Source organism: Labeo rohita, chromosome 1 (assembly GCF_022985175.1).
Source record: "Labeo rohita strain BAU-BD-2019 chromosome 1, IGBB_LRoh.1.0, whole genome shotgun sequence".
Taxonomy (NCBI): domain Eukaryota; kingdom Metazoa; phylum Chordata; class Actinopteri; order Cypriniformes; family Cyprinidae; genus Labeo; species Labeo rohita.
In genome coordinates, this window is record NC_066869.1 from 26,869,397 (window position 1) to 26,889,361 (window position 19,965).

Consider the following 19,965-nt stretch of genomic DNA (forward strand, 5'->3'; position numbering starts at 1 on the left):
CATTCAAACATTCCGTGAATTCCTCGGAAATCATAGGGCGATACAAAAATCATTCGAGCCCCGAATGATTAACGTTAGCCCTAGCGACGCCCCAATGATATTGTTGATCTCAGTTAATGTACTGTGATCATATTGCATTATTCGAACATTATGAACGAGATTAGTTTTTCAAACGATGATGAGGTTCTAAACAAATTATTTAAGTTATTATTAATAGTAACAGTAACAGTTTAACCTACCTGTGGTTCGGGTGGAATGGAAGTGAAAGGTCACGTGATTTAAATACGCCCAAGCGTAATAAATGTTTGACAATAATGAATTAAATCGAACAAATATACTAAATTAAGGTAGGCGATATACTGAATTTTGTATAAATAAGTTACTTAATTTCATAAAATGAATAAATTATTAAATTGAATTAAATTAAATGTAATTTAATTTACAATACATGTGATGATATGCGACGTACGCGCACTCACGCACTGGACGTCAGACGCGCACATGCCTGATTCAAATTTAGTTGCTATAGCGACGTGTGTAATGATATGAATCTGACTGACTAAATATATAAACTTTCGAACCCATCGCAATCTGTTGGTGAGAGACAAGGAGACAACAAACACTGTTGGAGACTATTTTCTGTGCGCAGACTGTGATTTTTACAGGATTTCGGAGGAGTTAGGAGCAAAGAATTCAGATTATTTCTGAAAACACCTTTATTTTGCTGTGCTTTTCTTAATTTGGAAGAAGTTTGGAGGTTTATTTGAATTTTTTTCTTCTTTGGAGGAGTATTTCTGGGGAAAGTATTTCTTTCTTTCTTTCTCTTTCTTTCTTTCTTTCTTTCTTTCTTTCTTTCTTTCTTTCTTTCTTTCTTTCTTTCTTTCTTTCTATTTGCTTAGTTATATTAGTGATTTATAATTGTACTTTTTCTCTTTCATTTATCGGAGTTTGGAGGAGCTTCAGTGGCTAACATGAGTGAAAGACGAGGTGAGTGTTTTATATTTAATTTGTTTATTATTAGTATATTATGTTATAGTATGATGTTGTACATTGTTCAAGTTAATGGGAAGAAATGTGTGCAAGTTAACTAATTTGAACCCAAATTTTTCCCAGCGAAACATATTTATTTGCTGTAAATGAAACAAACTGAATGCCTTTTACAAAACACAAATTAAATTTAAAGAGTAAAATATGTGTTTTATTCCTTGTTGTAATTATAATAGTCAGAAACTATTTAATTTTACTCAAGAAAGTTGAAAAATATGAAGTAGCACAATTTGATGTCACACTGATTAAGTATTGTATGTATGAAATATTTCAGCCTCAGGCCGCTCCAGATGCAGGAGTGCTGCTTACACCCTGACGGCCATTCAGGAGGTTGGGAGATGTGGCTCTGGAAACCACGATCAGGATCCGCTGCCAAACCCAACCCAGCCACAGAGCCTACCTGGCTATATAGCACCTCTGTCTTCTGACCTGGCCGTTTCTGCATCGACGGATCAGCCCAACAGGAAGAGGAAGCGGCAGAGCGGCAGCCAGGGAGATGAAGGTCCATCCACCTCATGCAGAAGACCTGCCAAACGCTCTTGCAGAGGTCAGAATAGACTTATATTAAATAAGTTATGGCTCAATTATGAAATGATTTGTCACTGAACATGTTCTTTAGATGTTTGATGTACAAACTCCATTACAGTAGCATTCTTTTACAGTTTTAGATACTGCAACATGTTTTCTCCTAAAAACATTTCTTGTGATCTTATATGTTACAAAAGCATATGAGAAGGGCCCATTGCTGGGAAAAGGTGGATTTGGCTCCGTTTATGCTGGGACACGCAGATCTGATGGACTGCCAGTAAGACATTTTCTTCCATTATTCATTCTCAGAATTGATATCAGTAAATGGCACAGTTAGGCAGGTGTGATTTACTGTGGTTTATCTGTCTACAGGTTGCCATCAAGTATGTGTCTAAACGCAAGACACACAGGAGACTGAAAGTTGTAAGTGAATCTGTTGTTGTGTTTCACATCTCATTGGTTTGCACACTCGCACACATCCGCATTCAGCCCTGGATATAATTTGTCATTTGTCACTGCAGGAAGGCCATGGTCGGCTGCCGCTGGAGGTGGCGTTGATGACCCTGGTCAGTTCAGATCCTCCGTGCCCCAATGTCCTGCAGCTGGTGGAGTGGTTTGACAGTCCCGCTCACTACAGCATGATCCTGGAACGCCCAGTTCCTTGCCAAGATCTCCAGAGTTTCTGTGATGAGAACGGCTGCCTGGACGAGAGCCTTGCCAAGAAAGTGCTGCTGCAGCTCATCACCGCTCTGAAACACTGTGAGAGCCGAGGAGTCCTGCACCGGGACGTCAAGCCACAGAACCTGCTGATTTCCACAGACTCGCATGACATCAAGCTGCTGGACTTTGGTTGTGGAGATCTACTAAAGGACTCGGCTTACAGATCGTTTGAAGGTTGGTTTGTGTTACAGAAGGAAAGATCTCACCACAACACTCTGTGGATGTATTTATATATGGATATTTATTAACTTTTGATGATCAAACTATGAGACCCTTTTAGTGGATGCTTTTGTTCTTGCTGGGTCTCTCAGGCACTCCTCAGTACGCCCCTCCTGAGTGGTTTCGTCGGCGCCGCTATCATGCGGGACCGGCTACTTTTTGGTCAGTGGGGGTGACGCTCTACAAAATCCTGTGCGGTTGTTTGCCCTTCAGAACCGCATGGAGGGTCACCTCCAAAACCATACTGCACTTTCCTAGAGAGCTGTCTACAGGCAAGAACTAAAAATCTTGTCCAGAATGAGGTGAAGTTTTTGTTTTGTGTTGCTGAACACAAGTACTGTGTTGTGTGTAACAGAGTGTTGTCAGTTGATTAGCTGGTGTCTCAGTGTCGCGGCGGCAGATCGCCCCAGTTTAGACGACATTGAGCGCCACCCCTGGTTACACTGAACAGGTGGCCAATGACATTACATTCATCTGAATCACAGCAGTCATTGGTTGGATTGTATTGCTAGGATCAGTCTGGATAAACTATTTGAATTATTTGTATAGGGTGACCAGGACTGACACTGTGACTATAGACAACTTTGGCTCTGGGTGGATGCTGGAGGAACTGAACACACAGCACCAGCTGAAACACACGCTCCAATGGGACCAGCTAGTTGAGTTTAAAGTAGAAAAATAATGTATTGCTTGTTTTTTTATATATATATGTAAACTAGCATGATGTGTTAAATTAGGACAGGGAAATGGTCCCAGAAATAAACATTTGACGAAATAAATCTTAGAGGTTTAATAGGTCCAGCAGGTGGCGACAGATGCATAGAATTCATATCACCAAAAACTAAAGACTTTCATGTTTTTTTTTTCTTTTTATAGCTAACATATTGTAAAATGTGGTAGTTTGCAATATGGAATAATATATACATAAGTATATATATATATATATATATATATATATATATACTCTTATACATGTTTTATTTAATTTTGACTAAATTCATGATTTTGCTAGACTTTGCTATATTGAAGCAAGAAAAGAGGTGTTGGATTAAATAATCTGTATTTATTTACCTTGATAGTTTTTATGTTTTTATCATTTCTTTATAGTTATTGGTTGTTAGCAGCAGTACTATTTAATGTAACAATAGTTAATACTAATAATTGATGCTGCTGAAATATTTGTATTGTTATAATAAAAATTATAATATTCATGTTATAAAAAACGTGTTTTAAGTAGGTTTATATTTTGTATTATTACTTTGAATATACTGATAAAGTGAAATTAATTTCATAATGTGTTATTATGAGTTATTATGATTATTTTTATTTATTTATTTATTTTTGCATCTTGTTCAGTTTAATTAAACTGTAACAAAATGTTAACATTTTGTAAAAATTTTATTGTTGTCACTCTACTTAACAGCCTCTTCCAAAGCCTCTTATTTGTTCTTTCACCCTCTTCTCCTCTCTCCATCTTCCTCACCAGTACACACACTCGCTATTCCAAACTACCCACAAAAGTAATATTGGAGTTTCAAACCTTTCCATACTCTCATATTCCACAGCTATTAATGAACATAGAATTCTGTGACATCACATCATAAGGGAATTGCAAGGAGCGATATGTTGTCTAATGATATCCATTTAAACGTACACCTAATCTATCTTTCTATTTTCTAATAGACTGTATTGCCTTCAAAACCTTCAAATTTCAAGCTTTAAAATATTTTTTGGTTAAGTGTTTTCAAGTCAACTTAAAGTTTGTCTACACAATTTTTAACCTAGTTTTATAAATGATGTACAGTAATTTTTCTTAAATATAATAAGGCATTTTATAAGCAGGCCTAGGTTTTTTAAAATGGAGGTTAGTGATTTAATGTACTTCTCATGATCGATCTCTGTTATATAAAATATTATTTTTATATAATACTTCACAACTAAACATTTTACTATACCAAGACTCTGTAAGTACCACTTGACAAAAAACAAACAAACAAACAAAACCCTACCTTTTCTTTCCAAAAATAGGAAAAAAACTTTCTAGGTAATTTGACACTTTGATGTAAGTGGTCTTTTGCAAGTTGGAATATACATTTTCCTACTTCATTTAATTAATTAATTAATTAATTTATTTTATTTATTTATTTATTTATTTATTTATTTATTTTTGTGGTTCATTGCTTCATTCACTTCCCTTTAGTTGATTTATCTTTTGAAGTTGTTGTGTTTTCTCTTATAGTCGCATGAGAGCAGCAGACATCTTTTGGTATCTGGACAAGTTACATTACTACAGAAAACAGTAGGATTTTTGCTTGCACCTGATGATAAGTGATAAAATATTATTTTATTAGTTATTTTCTTTCTTTCTTTGTGAGTTCTGTGAAGACAAGAGCAGTTGACTGTAATCGGAGAAAAATAATAATTAATTTACTTTATTGATTTTAGATTTACAGGAATATTGAATAAACATTAACATAAAAAGTGCAAGTTTAGCTATTATTTTCAGCTGCAGGCAAAACATAAATCACATTCCTCCTGAAACAGACATTTGGTACATGATCATCAGATCTCTGATTTAAATCTCTTTGTAAAACAAAAGAAGATGCAAACTATTTTCTATACATTGAGGTAAAGACAGGAGTCATCTAACCCCTGTGTAATATGAACCATCAAAACGACTTTACAGGTAGCTTGCTTAGTCTTTGCATACACACAAACTGGCCTTTCCACTGTTGATCCAAGGATCGCAGTGACTTCATGTCAGCAGTTGTTGATTCCTGAAACACCAGTGATCCTGCAGTAGGTTTTCTATGAATATCCTAGTTAGAGACTATCTGATCTGGCTTAAGATAATAAGAATAACTTCTCTAAGAATTCTCTTAGAATACTCTATTTTTCAGTCAAGTACAAAGAAAAATAGATTAAATATTACGAGACAATTTTCAAAACAAGTTTAAAATGAATGTAGCCACATCCTTTTGTCAGAGCAATGCCTCTGTGTGCTCAGTTTTCTGTTAAAAAAGATATTTATAAATTAGTGACCAACGTACTAAATATTCTGGTATGTAAAGACGCTTTTATGGGCTTTTATTTTATTTATTTATTTATAAACTACAGATGAAGTGAAAGCAATATTCATGTTTATTCATCACTTGCCTTTATTTCTTAAGACAAATAAAGTTGAGCTTCTCCTCACAGTCTCTGTTCTCCCATTGCTCTGTCCTGATGTTGCGGGCTCCACAACGGTACGGCTCAGGTGCACATGAGGGCAGAGAGAGGTTAGATGCCAAAACGTTTGCCATATTCAGCCAGTTCCAAGCTCCATTCAGAAAACGCAGACCGGTCCACACACTGTCTGTCTGGCTCTTACTGGTCATATCTTTAACCTGATTTACTGGCCATGGAAAATTTAAATAGACCAGATCAGTGTAGTTAGTCCTGCAGTACACCAGAGCTTCCTCCCATGTCTTATTCTCCTGCACCAGAATGAACTGCTCATAGCAGAAGAAAGGGTGTTTATCTGAACACGAAACTTGAGTCCAACTGCCAAAATAGGTCTTTGAACAATCAGAAGGACTGTTAAATAAGTATCCCACAGCTGAAGTACTGGTGTCCATAATGGTGTCCTCAACACTCAATAACCTGCATGAGGATTGTTGGTTGTAGATCCAACTATAACCATATGTTCCACCAGCTGCCTCTCCAAGCTTCAGAAGATCATCTCTGCCAGAGACGACGGACAGACTTGAATACGCTGTGCAATGACTCTGAGCAAATGTGCAATTCAATGGTGTGCCCACATAAATGTGCACTTTAACTCCAGTACTACCTGTTATTAGTCCATAAAGGACAAACAGGAGAAGTCTAGTGAGAATCATCTTCATCTCTGCTGTAGTGAGCTGCTTTGGTGGTTGAGCACTGAACAGTTTATCACCTTCACTGGGCTTCAGAGCATTCAAAATCTACAGCAGTGTCATCTATTTTGTTTATTTAAACAAGTTAGGGAGTCACACATGTGGTAACCTGGGAGAAAAAGAAAAACTGCTAAAAGAGCATCTATGTCTATGTTAGCTACAGTACATAAAACCATCCACATCCATATTTGTAAATTGCACTTCTTTTTGTTCATACGCTGCCGTGCTTAATCAGACGGATGCACAAATGAAATCATTAAATGAAATGTTTGAAAATGACAGTTTTTGGCTCAAAGTACGCAGAGGATGGGAGGTTTGGAGAATGGATGGCTGAATAGAAGATATGGTAATGTAAAAGTAAATGTAAATTATTTTTGGTTTCTAAAGCAATAATATAACAAATAAATTAATGGCATCAAATGATAAAAAATTAATGAATTAATCGCACATTTTTTCTAAAATTCATCGTGATTAATCCCACCTAACATTACAATTTTTAATTAGATTTTTATATTGTAAATATTTCACATTCAATCCTCAAATTACTGTAGAAACAACATAAAGGAAGTATATTTTTTGATATTTGTTTAATGCCATCTATTTTTTATGACTGATACAAGTATCACTGATACCAACTGATGTCTCAATTAATTTTTTTTCTAATATTTAACTATTGACTATAGCCATTCAACATTACAGTATAATTGAGACCTTTCAATTTAACATTTAATAGAACTTGAACTTGGTATGTTGGTAAATACAAGTTACCTCAAAAGATAAAAATAAATCTATTTTTGCTTCAAAAGGTGCCTCTAAAAAAATATTACAATATTTTGGGATGGAATTGCATGAATGTTGTGATCATGAATGTTAATTACATTTAAAATGACAAAAGGTAAATGTTACATAAATTATTTAAATAAAGTATGAAGATCACAATGAATAAAGTTTATTGTGTAATTTGTATAATTTCTGCACAAACACACACAAAAAGGGTAAAAAAGTAGGCATAATTATATATAAAACTGCCTGTACAAATAATTTAACTACAATTCACAACAATAATTATAAGGCATAAGGTCGATAATTCAGCATGTTTAAAAGAATAGCAAAACCATCACAAATTCAATTTTATTAAAATGAATACAAAATGTTTTTCTTTTTTCCCCCTTTCTTTTTAAAAATGAAATGACATAAATATGTGGTAACACTTTACAACAAGGTGTCATTTGTTAACATTAGTTAATGTATTAACTATGAACGAGCAATGCACAATACATTTATTACCCTATTTATTAATCTTTCTTGATGTTAGTTAATAAAATACAGTCATTCATTGTTTGTTCATGTTAGTGCAAAGTGCATTAACTAATGTTAACAAACACTTGTGATTTTAATATCACGTTAGTAAATGCTGAAATTAACATTACGATTATTAAAATCTGTGAAAGTATTGTTCATTCTTAGTTTATGGTAACTAGTTAATGTTAACTAATGAACCTTACTGTAAAGTGTTACCATATATGTACTGTATACAAAAAACTACAGCGAAACTACAGCTTTTTTTGTATCTAACAAGCTTTTTTGTATCTAACAAGGTTACTAGTGTCAATGTACATCAGGTTCAAATTTGTTGATTTGAATTATTTGCATGCAATGGGAAAATACAAATAGAGTTTTCATTGGACTATGCAATGCTCACATTTCATTACAAATGCATATTCCTCTCTCATAAGCTGTCTTTCATTTTATAAATGCATTACACAAACTAACCTAACCTGAACTAACCCGAACCTTGAAACAAAACATCTCTAGGACTAAACCTCATTCTCTACACCAAATTCCCAGTAGCCTAAACCAATTTGTTAAATAAATCACTCTTTCTGCAAAACCTTAAGTTTAGGCAGTTTAGACACTGTTTGCAGATCTCATGCAGTCTTTTTGCAAAACTCTAAACACATTCTCACTCACTAAGACACAATTTGCTTTGTGATGAACTTGTGATGCAAAACCCTAAACACAAGAAAGCAAAAGTTAAGCACAACTGCAACACGGCTGTCATCGTTTACACACAATAATTCAAACTTCTTCACACTTGTTTTGAAATATTTAAATATACAAAATATAAGCCAGTTGAAAGTGCCCAGAAGACACAGGTGCATCTGTCAATCTGAGAGGTACAAAAGAGTGTGAATATGAGTGTGGAAAAATGTATATATCTGACGTACTTCTTTAAAATTGGCATTTCTTTCTGGCTACTTTGTATAGATTTCTATGCAAATACTGGTACTTCTGATTAGGCTGAGGCTGGAACGTATATATGTATGTATGTACGTATATATATGCATGTACATATATCTATATCTATATCTATCTATCTATGTATCTCTCTCTCTCTCTCTCTCTCTCTCTCTCTCTCTCTCTCTCTATATATATATATATATATGTGTGTGTGTGTATATATATATATATATATATATATATGAAGAGTTCAGATGCAAAAGCCTCTAAATCCTTCTGATGTATTTCTTTAAAATTAGCATTTCCTTCTGGCTACTTTGTATAGGTTTGTATGTAAAGTACTGGTACTTCTGATTGGGCTGAGGCTGGAATTTTGCGAGTTCGAAGTAAAAGTATTTGATGGACATATACTATGTGTCTGAAGTATTCACTCTGTGTCATTTTCTCATTTTTGACCGAGATGGCTTTTAGCTGGTTTTGCAACTGAACTCTTCATATATATATATATATATATATATATATATATATATGTATATATATTTACTCACACATATGTGTATATTCACCAAACTTAAGTATAATTTCTTTCTTAGATGTGATTATGTATGTTTGTATGTATATATATATATATATATATATTTACTCACACATATGTGTATATTCACCAAACTTAAGTATAATTTCTTTCTTAGATGTGATTATGTATGTTTGTATGTGTATATATATATATATATATATATATATATATACATATATATATATATTAGGGCTGTCAAATGATTAATTGCATACAAAATAAAAGTTTGAGTTTGCCTAATATATGTGTGTGTACTGTGTGAAATTATTATGTATATATATAAACACAGAAATTAATGTATATATTTAAGGGATATGTGTTATTTATGTACAAAATAATTGTATTTATATATAATATAAATTATATAGAAATTATAATAAATACATATACTTGTAAAAATTTCGTAAATATATACATGAACGTGTTTATATTTATATATACATAATTATTACAGGCAATTATTACTAGGCAAACTCAAACTTTTATTTTGTATGCGATTAATCGCGATTAATCGTTTAACAGCCCTAATATATATATATATATATATATATATATATATATACATATATGTATGTATGTACATACGTATATGTATGCATGTACATATATCTATCTATCTATCTATCTATCTATGTATATCTATCTATCTATCTATCTATCTATATATATTTGCATATGTGTGTGTATATATATATATATATATATATATATATATTCACACATATGTGTATATTCACCAAACTTAAGTATTTCTTTCTTAGATGTGATTATGTATGTTTGTATGCATATATGTATATATATATACATATATATATATATATATATATATATATATATATGTATGTATGTGTATGTATGTATGTATGAATGTATGTACGTACGTATATGTATGCGTGTACATATATCTATCTATCTATCTATCTATCTATCTATCTATATATGCATATGTGTGTGTATATATATATATATGAAGAGTTCAGATGCAAAAGCCTCTAAATCCATCTGATGTATTTCTTTAAAATTGGCATTTCCTTCTGGCTACTTTGTATAGGTTTGTATGTAAAGTACTGGTACTTCTGATTGGGCTGAGGCTGGAATTTAACGAGTTTGAAGTAAAAGTGTTTGATGAATGTATACTATGTGTCTGAAGCATTCACTCTGTATCATTTTCTCATTTTTGACCAAAATGGCTTTAGCGAGTTTGGAGCAAAAGTATTTGATGGATGTATGATACAGATTTTCACAGTTGCTAAAACACAAACCCACACAAGTAAAGCAAAAACAAGTACACACACACACACACACGTCTGGTTTATTATCTTTGTGGGGACTCTCCATAGGCGCAATGGTTTGTATACTGTCCACACTGTATTTTCTATCCCCTTACCCTAACCCTACCCCTAAACCTAACCCTTACAGAAAACTTTCTGCATTTTTACTTTCTCAAAAAATCTCATTCTGTATGATTTATAAGCTTCCTCAATTTAGGTCCCCATCATGACACGAGTCCCAATTAGTATGTGTGTATTCAGGTTTAAGTCCCCACCAGGATATATAAACCAAAAGCATGTTTGTGTGTGTGTGTGTGTGTGTGTGTGTATCTGTGTATAAAAGTGTTCTCCATTTTTTGATCTAGTGTCTAATAAATAATCTGTAGTGTGTATAGCATTGACGAATATGTGTATAATTTGATAGCTTTGTTTGATTTTGAGTAAAGGTGAATCGGTTTTGAAGTGATGGTTTGATTTTGCCAGAAGAGTCAGAGGTTCTGTGAATTTAGTTTGAATACTGGATTTGTGTTTAAGGTTTTGAGAAAATGAGTGATGGTTTCAAAATATGTGTTTTAGTATTTCAGAAAAACTGTAAGTGTCAGGAGCATTCACTCAGTATCATTATCTCATTTTTGCCCGAGATGGCTTTTAGCTGGTTTTGCATCTGAACTCTTAATATACATATGTGTGTGTATTTTTTTTTTATTTGTATGTGTGTTTATTTATTTATTTATTGGTGTTTTCACCAAACTTAGACGTGATTTCTTTTTAGTGTGTGCATGTTTTTTGAGTGTGTGTGTGTTTATGTATCTTTTTTATTGCTAAATAATTACTATATACAGTAAACATTCTTTTTTTGTAACTACATGCACTGGACACCGTGTTCTCTTTTTGATCTAGTGTCTAATGAATGATCTGTAGTGTGTATAGCATTGACTAATGTGTGTATGTTTTGAAAGCTTTGTTTCATTTTGAGTAAAGGTGAAAAGATTTTAAAGCAATTGTTTGATTTTGCCAGAAGAGTCAGGGTTCAGTGAATTTAGTTTGAATATTTGGATTTGTGTTTAAGGTTTTTAGAAAATGAGTGATGGTTTCAAAAAATGTAATAGCATTTCAGGAAAAACTGTAAGTACACTCGGGTTATGATTTTGCCACAACGCACATACAGCAGTGGCATTTCCCTGAAATTTTTTCTGAAAATGAAGCAACCAAATGTTGTTTGCATTGCTTTTCATCCATTGCTGCATGCAAAGAAATTCTACGTCCACAATCCTCATTCAAATGAGAGAAATGACGATTTGCCTTGGTCTACATTTACGTTTCTTAGAATGAACATGATGTCATCAGCTATCAGAATCAGAGTTTTGGTGCCAAGTATGTTTGCACATACAAACAAACATGTTTGCACATGATCTGAAATGCAAGAGGGGGGTGTAGGGTGTGAGACCGGGAGTTTCACATCTACAGTAAAACTTATTCAGGTCTTCAGCAAGTTTTTTATTTGTCACAGAGTTGGGGAATGGCATCTTGTAGTTTATGATGTCTTATTTTTCCACACTGAAGCAGGGTCATTCAGTGAAAACTTAACCACTCTGATCACCTTTGTCAGTGTGTTCCTGGCCTGTTTGTGTGGCTGTGATCTGATCAACATTTGAAGCACTCAGAAACACCATGCACAAAATCAGGGGTGGCAGTCGAGAAATCACACTGTAAAACTGATATAAAAGGTGTGCGTTTCTGTACCAATGCATTGTTAAAGGGTCATCGGATGCGAAACTCATTTTTACATGTTGGTTGAACATAAATGTGTGTTGGCAATGTGTGTACACAACCACCCTAAAATGAAAAAAATCCACCCAGTGGTATTTTTTTAATCTTAATAAGTAATATTCCTTTTTTTAAAAAAATTGGGCCATTCTCAGATTCTTGTTGGTGTGACATCACACCGACCAATGCCGCTTCCATGATAGTTGATTGACATGACCGTCTTACCTTAGACCTGCCCTAAATGAGCTGAGAACAGTCCGACTGCCATTGTGTCGAGTCCAGTGCAGGGGAAGACAAGAATGTCTCAGATTGAGCGATGGAGGTGTTTTGTTGTTTGATGTAATAATCAACATAGCAGTCAAATGCACCCAGTGATCTACATAAATGCGTCTATGTTCACGCAAATCATTCGTGATCCAGCTTCACCTACAGCAGACGTGAGTAAAAGGGTTTTTTATGGATCTTTGCATATCGCCTTTCTTAATAATGTGCTAGTTAGCAAGTTTTGCGGCTAAATACAGCTAAAGTAAACATTACGGCTCGTCACCCCACAGAAGAGAGGGGTGGGCAGAGCTCATTAGCATTTAAAGGAACATGCAACAGAATGGCTCGCTTTAAAAGGGCTGATTTTGACAAGGTATAAAAGTGTTTTTTTACACTACCACTGAGAAATTTTCAAAGCACTCCTATTATGCCATTTTAAAGTTTGCTAATATTGTTTTATCAGACTCCCAAAACAGGTTTACATGTTTGCAAGGTAAAAAAAAAACACTTTAGTTTTCCCCAAAAATAGATTTAATTTTACCTCATTTCTGAATGATTCGTAAATGACTCGTGCAAAGCAGTTCGAAGAATCAGTCTCTCTAAACCCCTCTATTCCGTGAGCACAGTCCTTTATGATTGATCTACCGTGTACAGCACGTGTCAGAAAACGAACAGCTATCGCCATAAATGAATGACAGCCCTGGATACGTGTCAATACATAGAAAAGATGGTACTGATTTTTTTATACCAATTCGAGCCAGAGTCTGATGACGAAACGGCTGAAGTGGCTGATCGACAAGTTAGCACGGACTACCGTGGAAAGTGCTTGCAATTTGCTCGCAATTTGCAACATCTCTATGTTGTAAACTTCAACATTGTATAATGCATTAAGGCAGCTTTCACACGAATGCGGAAAGCGCTGCGCTGGCCGCTGGGTTCAGTGCAGCCCTTCAGAGCACAGCGGCAAAAGTTCAACTGATTTGAACTGTGACCCCGGTGTGCGCGCCTTGTGCGTGTGCTTTGGTCGAGGCAGAAACAAGCCGTCCTCGCGAAACAAAAACAATTGAAATGAAAGGGTTTCATACCGCAGCGCTTTCCGCATTCGGTGTGAAAGCTGCTTCGTGCGCCATCCTTTATCATTACTCCAACTAATGAGACAGACAGACAGTCAACCTGCATCAATCACAAATTTTTAGACTACAGTGGGCCCACAGCTGAACAACATAACTACAGAAGCGTGAGTTAGCCGATTAGCAAGATATGTGCAGGGTTGTTACACAACATAACATACATAACTACGTATGTTGAACAATCGCTAGAAAATACTTTGTAGATTCATCTTATGGAAGTGAATATAAAACAAATTAACTCACAGTGTAGGATGCAGCGTCTTCTGTATAACGTACGTGTACATTTCCATATGATGTAAACCACATGGAAATTTTACTGTTTGTGGGCAGGCATTTGGTTTGTAGAACGTGGGCAGACATCATGCAAATGTGTTACTTCGTATAGCCATAACAGAAAAAGATTCGAATTCCTGACGACTCGTTCAGGTGATTGTGAGTCGACTCTTTTTTAAGTTTTTATAGATAATAACTTTATTTATCGTGCACTGTCGGCTTCACAACTTTGCAAATAGCTCAGATACAGCTACACTACCGTTCAAAAGTTTGGGGTCAGTAAGAATTGTAATAGCATTTAAAGAAGTCTCTTATGCTCATCAAGGCTGCATTTATTTGATTAAAAATATAGAAAAAAAAACAGTAATATTGCAAAATGTTTTTACAATATAAAATAATGCTTTTTATTTTAACATACTTTAAAATAGAATTTATTTCTGTGATGAAAAGCTGAATTTTTATCAGCTGTTACTCCAATCTTAAGTGTCACATGATCCTTCAGAAATCATTCTAATATGCGGATTTATTATTAGAATGATCAATGTTGGATAATATCAACAGCTGTGCTGCCAAATATTTTTTGGAACCTGTGAACCTGTGGAACCTGTCCCATTTAACAACGCTTAGTCCAACCTTCACAATCTACGAAGGCGTGGCCTTTAAAATCTGCATTGTTCGAAGGATGCAACCTTCGAATTGGGACACAGCTGCAGTTGATGGACGCTTTAGACTACTATACCATAAGGCCATGGAAGAGCAATGCAACTGACGAGAGAGAAGCTACAGACTTCTCTGTTTCTTATACATACTGTATAGAACATATTTTTTTAATAGTCGCAAAATACGTTTAAATTCAAATGTAATACCTACTCAGACACAAAAATTAGACAATAATATTTAATAATGTCCTTTAAGTAGGCAGCAGTTTTTCACTGTTGTTCTTATTCGAGAACAATTGTTTTAAAATAAATAAAATTACAGCAACGCTAACATTACCATACAGTAAAAAAAATGCTAGATATCTTGCCTGTCGTACAAGAAAAAGGCCATCTCTCTTAATAGTTATAATACATGCACTATTAATCATCGGACATTCATTTTTTCATTTACGCATTTGACCTTAACCAAGCATGCAAATACAAAAGAAGTGAAACTGATATTTACAGCTAAGTCAAACCTGACATCTCAAATGATTAATCATTCCCCTTACGAAAATAAACTATGGTTTTACTATAAATAAAACCAAAAACAAACGTGGTTACTAAGTACACATACATCTGCAAGATGTCTGTTAAAGATCACTTGATCTGGAAAGCATCTGTTGTGTACAAACATCTGACAGACGTCTGTAAGATGTCAGTTTTACATAAATTCTAAATCATACACATCTTAAAGACATCTAATAAATATCTATTTGACATCTGATAAGAAATGTCCTGTAGACGTATTGCAGATGAGCAAACAAAAAATTACGTCTTGCAGATGTAAATGCAGACGTCTAATAGACGTCTCCGAGATGTACGTGTGCTATCAAGGTGGTAACCACATATTAACCATGGTTTTGCCACACTAACCATAGTTTAACCATGGTATTTGTTTAAAATTGCGGTTATACAAATGGTAATCAATACACCAAAATCTTTTATTGTAACAAAACCATGGTTCATTTTCATAAGGGTCTTATAAGCTTGCTGTTGTGTATTGAGGTAAAGGAGGCTATTTTGAACAGATTTTTCAGTGTACTTGTACTGTCTGTTAACTATCTGGAAATACAATCAGTATGATCATACTATCAAATATCAAATAATATCAATGAAAGATGTGTAAGCCAATTCATGTCTGAACATACTTTGAAGCTCTTGAATGTACTATCTACTATGTGCCGGTGTGTCTTATGCCCCCTGGTAAGTATTACATCTTATACAGGCCTAAGCTCATTTTTACTTTCTCCTCCCCTTACGTTCTTAAAGGAACCACCATAGGGTTTCATTAAAATCATACACTCTCAGAAATAAAGGTACAAAAGCTGTCACTGGGGCGTACCTTTTAGGTACTAATAATTTCTGAGAGTGTATTTGTTGGATAAATTTAAATGACTGTTTCAGCAGACTTTGCAGCCTTTATTAGATCGTAAAAACTAATTTCAGTCATCTAAATGAGGCTGACAAACTTTGAAATGGGATCATGGAACTGCCAATTGCTTATTAGTTAAATGTTTGATAAATCCTCTAATATTTATTATGTGAATTTTATGTCTATCTCTTATCTTTATAATTGTAATGTATTATCTGCATATCTCTACCGTACGGTTGAGATAACTTTGATTGGCAATAAATCTATCAAAAGGAAGAGATGAGAGAGCAATCTTTCCACAGCTATACTGCCCCATCTCTGTCTGCTGTTTCAATGGAGGGACGGGAAATTCAGGTTTTCAAGTGAGAGCAGCAGTTTACAGAATTCAGTCAGTCACACAGAAGCGAGATTGGTGCTGGTCAGTCATCAGATAATAGGGTCAAACAAGCAATCAAGGAAGTAGGGATGAAACCATAAAGTTGTTGTGAACAGGGTAGAGGGTAAAGAACAGAAATAGAAATGAAGAAATGTTCATTTATAATAATTATCCGAATCATGCGTGATCATACGGTCGATATGTCAGTTAAAGACATGGTATAGCATATATATTGCTTTACGTCTATATATATATATTATACAGTCACTTAAATATTTTTTTAACTTCGTGGACCCTGAAGGTTATGAGATGTATCCAAGATACTAATAAAATTAAAGGAATGATTATTATCGCAAAATAACTCATGAAATAGTTCTTTGAAGTTAAATCGAGATTTACCATGGACTGACATCTCAACCGTACTGTAGAGTTTTATAAAAAACATAAATTGAAAAAAACAAAAAGTGCGTGAGGCTATTTATTAGATGTCTACTAATAAGAATTTAATGTTATTTTTTTTTTCTCATAAGCTCCTTTTAGGGGTGAAAGTTAAAAGGTTAAGAGCTATATGCAGTTTAATTGAAATTCAAATACAATGCAAATCTAATAAATTTACTAATCCATGCAAAATAACGACATTCAACAAAGTACACTGTATACAAGGTTAAAACAGAAACAAAGCATGAACAAAGGATGTGAAACATTTTATAAAACATTGAAATATACAGGATTTTTATGTGAGTTGTGAACAGGTGCACAAGTAACCATAGTGAATAACTATTACAGTTTTTCTCGATTTTCTAAAACACTATAACCAGTCTTTTGAACTAAAATTTCAAAACCATAATACCATTTTTCAAATAGCACACCCATTTCCCTAAACTAGAAACACTATTCCCCTGCTTTAACACATGAGTCAGATTTGGTGAACTGTTACTGTAAAACTCTACACACAAATCCCTATATTTATCAGTGCTTACACCATGTGGTCATTTAGAAAGCACTTGCATTCAATATTGTTCACTCAAGTCTGCAAAGTTTAAGCTGAGTTAGCACACGATTACTCAAGTGGAAACACTAGGACTCAAAATTTATCACACACCAATCAGAACCTTAGATGGAGATAAAAGAGCCAAAGTCAGCTTACAGTTTGGTGCATTTCTCAGATCAGAAATGAAGTGCTTTGGTACGTTCATGCAACTGATTATGCAACTGATTTGTCATTATCACCTCCTATGTCATGTTGCTCAAAATGTAGTACATGTATATAGTTCTCTGTGCTATAGTCTTACCCCTCAAAACATCGTCATTAGCTCATCGTATATGTCTTTACAGTAAATGCTAAATTTTTGATCTAGTTGTCATAAACTGTCAAGCATATTCTACACATTTCTATTAGACTTTTTGTAAATTTGCCATGAATTGTTCAAGCGCATATTGTCTTTCACTAATGTAGAGACTACATTTCAACCAATGATAAAGCAGTTCTCTGAAATAGCTCAAAGGTACATCTCAACATCTCATGAACCTTCAACTGGAAAGCATATATAGACAGAGGACAACACAAGAGTTACACATTCTGACAGTGGACTTTCTAATTTATATTTCCGCCTTTGCCCATATTTATTTTTCTTTTCTATTTCACAATGACTTTGTAATGTATTTTCATTTTATTTATTTATTTTTTATCTTGATATTTCTTTTTGTCAGACCACTAGTAAAAGTGTAACTGTGAATCCTATTCTGTCTTTTTCTATCAATATCTCGCATACAGCAATGTGTAATTTCATAGAGGAAGAGTAGGAGGTGAAAAAGGAAGAGGAGGAGAAGAAGGAGGAGGACAACAACAACGTGGAAGAGAAATAGGAAGGGCAAGGGCAAGAAAACAAGCAGTCTCATGTATTTTAGTTGATGCGTGCCAGGGTTGGATCAGACATGCAAGAGAATTTTACCCTCGCTGCCTGTCCAGGGCAAGTTTAGTCTGTGATGTTGAGGAGGTTCTTTGGCCTGTCCCAGACCAAAGACAGGATGCTGGGGAAGAATAATTATTTTTGTTGTTGTTTGCTGTTTTGTAGTGTACTCTACAGTACAATAAATTAAGGATTAAAACACTCGCAAATGCATACATTTGTTGTGTTCATCATTTGAATTTTTTTTTTCAAGCAACACTTATTACCAGTTTTCGTAGTATTGTTTTGAATTGATCTCATCAGTGTGTAAAACTGTGTTGTAGTGTGTGTTTTTGAGGGTTTGTGTGTCATGTCTGAGAGCAAAGTTTGTTTTTTTCAGCAAGATTGAGCTTCATTTTCACCTGAATATAGTAAGTTCGGGGAATTGAGTTAGAAGTTACGGATTTTTGTTTAGAGTTTCGCAAAAGCGAGGCATAATTTCAAGAAATGTGTTTAAGCAATTGAGAAAAACTGTAATACCAGAGGAGTGACCTCTGGTGTTGGTATTGATAATTACTGAAAATGTGAAGGATGCCAGACAAGGAGAAAAGTATGAAGTACAGCAGTAGGACACTAAAGAATTTATCTATCTATCTATCCCAGATAGACACGTACGTCTGCAAGATGTCTAATAAAGATCAAATTAATGTAATCTATTGGACGACCTTGTGTCCCTGTGTTTGACATGGAAGCTCCAAACAGTTCGGGACACAAAGCTAGGGAATGATTGTGGGAACTTCCGATGGATAATATGACAACTGCCCAACTGACAACTATTCGATTAAAAGTTCAGTGTCAGATATGGACACTGATTCTGTTAAAAGTGTTTAACAGAAATGAACAAGATGGATTTAGCTAAGAAGGACTGAGATCTACTACAATCTGAGATCATTGCTAAATAAGTTGAGAGATGACTGTAACTGTTCTGTCATTAATGAATAATTACACAGGAACAAATGACTAACGCACTATTAACATTCTAGTATAAGTACTATTAACTAACAAAAAACTCTGATTAAAGAATCAGTAAGTAATATCACTCAGTTGAATGTGGTAGTTCACTATCAGCTAATTAGTAACTACTATTTTTTCCTATCTCCCGGAGCTACTAAGAACTACTATATACATGTTCATAATTAATGTGAATAATGCAAAATGTATAATTAATTCTCAAGTGAAGATCATGGTAACCCACTAGTAATGAATCAGGTATTACCAATTCCGTCTGAAGGAATTACTAATTATTTGGATCCGTATTCTAAAGTGAAGATCATGATAACTTCATGATTAAAGTCATTAAAATTTATTGAGGTTTTTGTAAGGTTCTGGATAGTGATACTTCTGATGGCTTTGGTAACACTTGAGTCATTACTAGTGGGTTACCATGGTCTTCACTTTAGAATACTGATCCAAATAATTAGTAGTTCCTTTAGAAGGATGTAGTAACACTTGAGTCATTGCTATCCAAAACCTTACATATACCTCAAAAGCTTACAATGATTTCAATCATTACTAGGGAATTATCATGTTTTTCACTTTAGAATACTGATCCAATAATTAGTAATCCCTTCTGAAGTATTTGGTAATTGTTGAGTCATTACTAGTGGGTTAACAAA

The 19,965-nt window shown here is 34.2% G+C and overlaps 1 protein-coding gene across 1 annotated transcript; it reads left to right on the plus strand.

Annotated features, from left to right (window-relative positions):
* Positions 1-873: 873 nt before the first annotated feature.
* On the plus strand, positions 874-3,010 carry LOC127169325 (serine/threonine-protein kinase pim-3-like). The gene is made up of 7 exons (XM_051116608.1): positions 874-987; positions 1,322-1,594; positions 1,773-1,852; positions 1,948-1,998; positions 2,097-2,469; positions 2,607-2,786; positions 2,870-3,010. Exons 1-7 carry the CDS (start codon positions 972-974, stop codon positions 2,959-2,961), a joined length of 1,065 nt encoding a protein of 354 aa, XP_050972565.1. The 5' UTR covers positions 874-971; the 3' UTR covers positions 2,962-3,010.
* Positions 3,011-19,965: the final 16,955 nt, after the last annotated feature.

Excerpts from the sequence above, each read along its gene's own strand:
- LOC127169325 (XM_051116608.1), top strand. Across the intron at positions 1,999-2,096 it reads CACACAGGAGACTGAAAGTT|GAAGGCCATGGTCGGCTGCC; the intron begins GTAAGTGAATCT and ends TTGTCACTGCAG. Across the intron at positions 2,787-2,869 it reads TCCTAGAGAGCTGTCTACAG|AGTGTTGTCAGTTGATTAGC; the intron begins GCAAGAACTAAA and ends TGTGTGTAACAG.